This window comes from Salvia miltiorrhiza, chromosome 8 (genome assembly GCF_028751815.1).
Source record: "Salvia miltiorrhiza cultivar Shanhuang (shh) chromosome 8, IMPLAD_Smil_shh, whole genome shotgun sequence".
Taxonomy (NCBI): domain Eukaryota; kingdom Viridiplantae; phylum Streptophyta; class Magnoliopsida; order Lamiales; family Lamiaceae; genus Salvia; species Salvia miltiorrhiza.
The window spans coordinates 48,157,152-48,165,262 of NC_080394.1; the positions used below are offsets into that span (position 1 = coordinate 48,157,152).

General features: G+C 40.4%; 1 protein-coding gene across 1 annotated transcript; it reads left to right on the forward strand.

The window, feature by feature from the left end:
• Window positions 1–5,416: 5,416 nt before the first annotated feature.
• LOC130998574 (UPF0481 protein At3g47200-like) lies at window positions 5,417–6,787 on the forward strand. The gene has a single exon (XM_057923991.1). The coding sequence runs from the start codon at window positions 5,417–5,419 to the stop codon at window positions 6,785–6,787; it is 1,371 nt and encodes a 456-aa protein (XP_057779974.1).
• Window positions 6,788–8,111: the final 1,324 nt, after the last annotated feature.

Genomic DNA, 8,111 nt, shown 5'->3' on the forward strand with positions numbered 1-8,111 from the left:
TAAAACTGAAAGCTGTAAATAATACAGAGATTTTTACGTGGTTCGGAAAACACTTCCTACATCCACGGTCGGTTGATCAGACCAACAACTTTACTCCGCAAGTGCTTAACTGGTGCACTGCAAACTTATCCGTGTGCTTGGCCGGGTGCACACAACCGAATCAACTGAAGATCCAATCTTCAATACCAACACTTCACTCGCGTTGGATTTTCCACTCCTAGCACGAACCTGCACTAGGATCTCACGGAGTCAGAGTACCTTCCTGAACTCCTTTTCAACTCAAACACTCTATTCTGGAACTCGAAGGGAGGTTTGAAATCTTGTCAACTAAACTTCAAAGAACAAGTTCTTTGGAGTTAGTTTTGACCTAGGCTTTGGGTAAACAGAGGTTTGCCTAAGGTCTAAGAGAATGTGTGTAATCAGCAGTGACTAATTTTTGGCTTTGGTATTCTCTTCTTCGATTCAAGCTTTGGAGAGATTAAGCTTTAGCAGAGTTTCAGCTTATGTCGTTGAATCGGTGATGATTGAAGTGATCCTCGAGCGCTATTTATAGGAGAGGTCTTGAATAGATCCGTTGGCGGAGAACGTCTTCAAGATTTCTTCCGTTGGAGAGCTTTTCGAATTTGGGCTGAGGCTTCAATCATCGAGGTTCCTTGTTTGGTAAGAACGGCTGTGTTGAAGAGCAGGAGATGTGACGTCTCTGATAAAGTAGCCACCAAATAGGAATGACCTCTGCAGAGATGGATGATCCTGAGATCTCTGCATTTAATGCGGCTGTACTTTTGGAGTACGTGGCTTCCTTTGAACGTTGGAGGTTCAGTCCGAGGAAGAATGTTTAACTGATACTTGACTTTAGTATCAGTCCGCTGAATCCACGTGTTCTAAAACAGGGTGAATACTATTTTCTCTTAACAGTAGAACCTAAGAAACTTGTACTAAGAAAAATAACACAACAGTTCAAACACAGAACGAGGAGAAAACTGAAAAACATTAATCAGAGCCTGGACAAAGAGTCATTGTCTTCAGGTTGAGGTCAAAAGAAGTTCTTTTCATTAAAAGTAAGACTGATGAGACATCAGTCGAGGTACAAAGAAGGACTTACAAGGGAGTAAAAACAAAACAAAAACACATGAGAAACCCATCGACTCCAACAGTCTGCTTGGCTGCGCCTTTGAACTTCTTGATCTTCATCTTCAGTCTTCATGTTCCTAAGCTTGTTCCATTCACACTTATTTTCCTTTAACTTGAGGTCTTTACTGGAACGTCCTCCTTACAACTTCTGGTGATCCTTTTGCTTTACCATCTTCAGTCAAGAAAGAAGATACAGGAAAAACCTTTGAGAAGGTTTCTCTCTGACTTCCTACTTTCCCCCTTTTTGGCAACATAAAAAAGAGAGCTGATGATGGAAGCTATGATCGGATGAGACTTCAACTCCGACTCTCAAGCACTTGTGGGAGGACTTGAGAAAAGGATGAGTCCAGAGATGCAGAAGAGGAAGACGCCAGTGGGGAGGTAGAGAGATGAGAAGGGAGACAGAGAAGTGAAGGGGACTGAGACACGGAGAAGAGCAGTGTGAAGGAAAGGAAAGTATGCATAGCATCTTGGAGATATCCATGTAATGCGGCTATGCATACGAACCTGAGGGAGAGGGAAATGAAAGAAATGCATGACAAACCTATGGTAAAAGGAGTAGGGCAAAAGGCGGTTTGTCATACATGTAGGGAGTGGATGTGAGGAAGGAAAATCGAATCAGTGGTAGTCGTGAGGACTAGCACTGTCGATGTTGCGCCGACTGACAACGAGCTCCTGCTCATTGTTGTTGCTCCGTATGGAAGCTTCAGTAAAAGGTGAGAAGCTTTCCTGAGAACCAGGTGAAGTCCGTCTTCTTGAGACAGGTACTTCAAACCATATGGGCCGGGCATGAGGATGGAAGACACTCTCGTCGATGGATACAAGTGAGAATAGAGCAAGCTTTGACGTCGGAGAGACGTTGAGATCCAGTGGAAGGGTCCAGTGAAGACCAAGTATGTGAGGGTCATTCTCCCACTCCATGACTTTGCAGTCATTGAATTCTCCTTTTGTCGGAACAAAATTTTTCTGCAACTTTAGAAAGATTGAAAATTTTCTCACAGTGAAGGCTGTGGAGAGTTGTTAGTTGATGCAGAAAATAAGTGAAGACATCAAGGTATAAATACACAAATTTTACCAAGAGGAAGATGAAAGAGTTTTTCGAAAACTGTGCCTAAAATGTTTTTGAAGTAAAAATTCACGTCCGCCGTCACTGCAGAGGACAGAAGCTTCAAAAGGTGAGAAGTATCATTGCATTATGTCATGTCAATGAGATTCTCAAGAAATTTGGTTACAGAGGCAAAAGGTTGGAAAGATTTTTAGAAAAGATCATGACAAGTTAAATCAGATACAAATTTTCCCATTTGAAAAGTACTTGTCCTTCTCGGATATTTCATTTTCCATAATCAGTTAAAGATTTTGAAATAAACTGATCAGTCAGAGAAAACTTTTGAATTCAAACAAAAGACTCTTAACTGAAATAACTGATTTTCAAGAGTAAGTTGAAAATACTTACTACTAGACTGATCATTGTAGTCAGTCGATACCACTTGATCCTGGTTGACTTATCAGGATGAGTTTCCTTGAGATGAGGACTTGTCTTCATTGCTTTCCACGTCAGCGATCGTAGAACAACAGTTGTTTGACCACCAGTCTGCATGACTGTTTGAGAAGATCTTCAAACACAGCATCACTCTTCTGGGTTGATGAGGCCGATCCTTCCACACAGATCGTTGAACCTTTCTTCTGGAAGAGCTTTGGTCAGCAAGTCTGCTCTCTGAACTGCGGTCGGAATCCATTCAACAGAGATATCATTCTTTTTGACGTGATCACGAATGAAGTGATATCGAATGGCAATATGCTTGACTTTGGTATGATGAACTGGATTCTGGGAGATTGCAAATGCACTGGAGCTGTCGCAATAGATTAGGACTTCCTTTTCTTCGATCCCGTAGTCCTTCAATTATTGGACTAACCATAGGAGTTGTGAACAGCAGCTTCCCGCAGCAACATATTCAGCTTCAGTTGTGGAGGTGGCGACTGAGGTCTGCTTCTTTGAAAACCATGAGATGAGCTTGTTGCCTAGGAATTGACTTTAGTATCAGTCCGTTGAATCCACGTGGCACGCATTAAGTAATCAGTTCCGGACTGATTCTTCAACTGATACTTTAGTCTTCAGTTCAGTCCTTCGTCCTTCAGTCTTCAGAACAACAAACTAAACTAGAAAAGAACTCTAACACTTGAGTTCGAACAGTTCTTGTCTATTACAATTGAGGCCTATGGATTTTGGTATCATCAAAACAAGGATTAGGATATTTCAATAATTTCCCAACATATTTAATTCAAAATAATTCGCACAATTGAGAAGCATCGTTCATACAGAACTTAGTGCACCATGCAATACAGAGCAATAGATTAAAATAATTAATAAATGTAGAAATTCATTTAATCGAGGATGCATTAAAACATAATATCTTATTTTATAGGATAAGCTTGGGTTTTATTTTAGCACAACCCTATATATATATACCTTTACATAGATATAATTTGATTTTCAACTTTATTCGATTTTTAAAAAGTCAAATCGAATCGAAAAAAATCAAATTTATATAAAAAATAAAATTAAATCGAATTGAAAAATTGAATCATATTTGTAGGGGTGTAAAATCGGGTACCCGAGGGTACCCCGCCCGTGGGACAAAATGACAAAATACCCTACCCTCACCCGTCTCGCTGGCACTGTGCGGGTACCCTCATTTCCCATAATTTTTTGGTTGATTTTAGTTTTGCGGGTATTTTTGTCCTGCAATTTGTGGGTACCCTCTTTACCCGCGAGTATTTTGTCCCTCATTTCACAATTTTTTTTTGAAAATGTCCTTTCTATTTCATCGAACATTTTGATAATATCTCTGAACTCTGCTCTCTGTAGTGTGAGTCTCGACTAGGGCTAGTGAAGTGGAGTTATTTTTCTATTTGATTTCTAAGAATTAATAATTATAAAAATTATTTATTTAATTAAAAATTACATGCTGGTATGCAGGTACCTGCGGGTACCCAGAAGGTACCTGATACCTGTAATTTTTGAGAAAACACTACTTGCATCCAACCCTCTTCGTTGATTTTACGGGTATTGGATATTCAATATTCGTGTGGGTATCGAGACGGATGAGGATACACCCGATATCCACAACTCGAATTTATACCCCTAATTTGTATTGATTCAATTATTCGGTTTAGAATTTTTCGCTCACTCCTACCGGTTCCGTCTATTTAACAAGGTCTATTAGAGTTTAATAGGTTTACTTTAATTTGTATCTACTAGTCTTTATAATACAGCGTGCTGCATGAAGATGTTTTTGTCTTATTAAAATAAAATAATGTACGAAACGAAAAGAAAATGTACACAGACGTAAAACTCTATTTTTTTTTTTGCTTAAATCCAATATTGATCATTGATAAATTAATATAAAAATGCATTATTGTTTGAACCTGCCCCCAAGTGCTGTGTGTATATTTTATCAACAATGGAAAATGTCAATTTATAAAAAAAAAACAATATAGAATGTCAAAAGCGAATCTAACTCAATATTTAATTGCGTCTCATACAACTTTTGTTACTTTTCAGTTCATAATGATGACTCCACTCCTAATCAATTATTAATAATTATCAACGTAAAGAAAATGAATATTTCTCACAAAATACACCAACTTTCAATAAATTTTGATTTTTTCTATAATTTTTAAAATTTGAAAAAAAATAAAACCACCTTTCAATTTTTTTCCACGAATATAAAATATCCCTAATAGAAGCTGGCTTCACAGCTTTTAACTTAGATTCTTTGATACTTAAATACCTTTAAATAGAAGCTAGTTTTACGGCTTTTGATTTAGATTTTTTGATACCTAAGTTAAGTGTGAGGGATAATAAAGATAGCGTAATACAACCGATATATATATGTGAATTGAAAATTCATTACGTTTAAGTATCAAAAAATTTAAATTAAAAGTCCTAAAAATCAACTTTTATTTGAGAGTATTTCATACCGTGAAAAAAATTAAATAATAAATCATTTTTTTAATTATTTAAAAATCATGAAAAAATCAGAATTTATCGAAAGTTGATTATTTTACTACAAATATTGCTAAAGAGAATGTATAGATGGGCCAATAATTGTCGGATTAATTATGTGATATATAATTGAACTTGGTCTTCACAATGTAGTAATTTAATACAAACCCAGCCATATTCAACTGCTCCAACATCGAATGCTCTCATACGCTCACAGTGATCACTTCCTTTTTTACCATAAAAAGAATACTCAAAATCCCAAGTGATGCTGCATTCGCAATGGGAAAACACAGCACTACTGCTGAAAACAACAAATTTGAGAGACTTTTCTCCACAGATGAAGCTCTAGCTGTAGCTGTAACTGTAAGAGATGAATCTAAACAAATGCTACCTCTGGAAAAACGATACGGCGTCGAGCCACCACAGCGCCGCCGGATACACCGAGTGCCACCGCAGCTACGGCGGAGGAACGAGAATCGAAGAGAGTACGACCCGACGATCGTCTCGCTGGGACCTTACCACCACGGCCAGCCGGAGCTCCGCGCTGCGGAGGAGGTCAAACACAGGTTTCTCGACCGCCTGGCTTCCGGCAGCGGCAACAGCAAAACCGCGCTCCACGGCACGATTCTCGCTCGAATCGGTGAATTCAGAGCCTACTACGCCGACGACAAATGCGTCGACAAATTCGACGACAGAGAACTCGCCACGATGATGCTTCTCGACGCCTGCTTGATGGTGGCGCTGATGGAGGGCCTCGCCGGCGACAGCGACGTCTTCCTCTTCTGGCACCAGTGCCTCGGCATCGCGACGCTGCAATTCGCATTCCCCGATCTAATGCTGCTCGAGAATCAGCTCCCCTTCCCCGCCCTAAGTTTGATAGTCAATCTACGGCGGGGAAAGGAAGGCGCCGGACTGATCAACAGCTTCTTAAATTGGTTCCTGACCGGAGATTTCAAGCCACAGATCTGCTCAAAATCCGACGGCGTGGAGGAGCTCCCCCTCCACCTCCTCGAAGCCTGCCACAGAATGCTCGTAGGCTCCAAATCCCCAACGCAGAAAATCTCCGGTTTGAAATTCACGAATCCGGAGCGCGACATCACGACCAGATCCGTGATGGATCTGAAATCGAAGGGGATCGAGGTGACAGCGAGCTCATCGTGCTCGATCCGAGACATCAAGTTCATACCGGGGGCGTTCCAGAAGGCGGAGCTGCAGCTGCCGACGCGGATGGTGTGGTCGCACGCGCTGAGCACGCTGTCGAACGTGATCGCGTACGAGATGTCGCCGGGGACGGCGTCGGAGTTCGAGGTGCTCTCATACGCTAACTTCATGAAGGCGTTGACGGAGAGCGTGGAGGATGCGAAGGAGCTGCAGGAGAAGGGGATCTTCATAAATCGGTTTCAGAATCAACAGCAGCTGGTGGAGGAGCTGAGAGGCGTGGACACGTTTGGGATGGACAATCTGGAGATATTCAAGGAGGTGAAGGTGGAGATCGAGGAGCACTGCAAGAGCAAGGCCAAGACGTGGATGGCCGATCTTATCCATACATTTTTCGCCAGCCCGTGGACGGTCATCGCCTTGTTCGCCGCCATCATTCTTCTCTGCCTCACCCTTGTCCAGACCTATTTCACCATTAATCCTTTAACCTGATCAGATATATACATACCAATTCACATCGGATTAATCAAATTTATGTCACATTGTTCCCAGATTAAAATCAAATAACAAATGCAAATCGTGTTAATTAAAAGCTTAATGGTTGCTTTTTACCCATTTTCAAAAATAAAAAAAAATATATATCTACTACTCCCTCCGTCCCACTAGACTTGGCACTTTTGAGTTGGGCACGGAGATTAAGAATAAAGGGTTAAGAGTGTAAAGTAGGTAGAGTCCATTTATTTTATGTGAGTAGAGAAAGTAGGGACCACATACTATTTTAGGAAAGTGCCAATTCTAGTGGGACAAACAAAAAAGGCAAGTGTGCCAAGTCTAGTGGGACGGAGGGAGTACTAAAAAGGAAAACTATAAAAATTACTTCCTTCATCCCATTAAAAGCGGTCACATTCTTTTGAGAACGGAGATTAAGAAGAGGATTGTTATGTTTTAATTAAGGACAAGTTTGGTTGAGGGTTATACACCATATTAGTTATTTTAATCCGGATTAGACAGGAGTTTGATATTATATTGAAACATCGTAGACGGCCCTGAGATTAGGCAAGGCCCGTAGCTAAATTTCAGGATTACGCTGTATTCGTAATACCTCCAACCCCCTCCGATTATAGTAATCAATACAGATTATGGCAATATTTTTCACTACCCTCGCACGACTTCCGATGATTGAATTTCAACCCTAGCTCTCCTCTTCCCATCGCCTCTCTTTCTCCATTCCATCTGTTTCGAACCCTAGGGTGGAAATTATTCCAGATTCGATTTGCAAAAAACTCAAAGCCATCAACTTCCCTCTCTCGCAATATTCAGATTTCAGATTCAAAGCCATCCACTTCCATCTCATCGCAAGAACTGAGGAATACAATTTCAAAGGGTATAAACTAGGATTTGGGCATTTCGGCGACACCATCTTCCAGCTGTTCTCTAATCAAGAACTGAGAGAGAAAATTTGAAAGGCATCATCGGCAGTGTAAAGATCCGGTAAGAACCACCATTAGATGTGTTTATGGCTTTCGATTTTTTCGTTGATCTGTGGTATGTTGATTTGGGGGTTGTTCATTTGAAAACCACGAAATCACCCACCGATTTCATTATGTCGATCGTCATTTTTAGAATATGTGGAATTTGTCGACTGGAATTTCATCATCTAGGGTTCGAATCTATTCTACTGATTGTTTGATTTCAAGACCTGCGATTTTCAATAAATTATTTCTTTGTTTGCCTATTTCTTTGTGACGAACAAAATATTTCAGATATTTTTTATTAGAATACCAATTTAACGAGCAACAATTACACTACCAAAGGC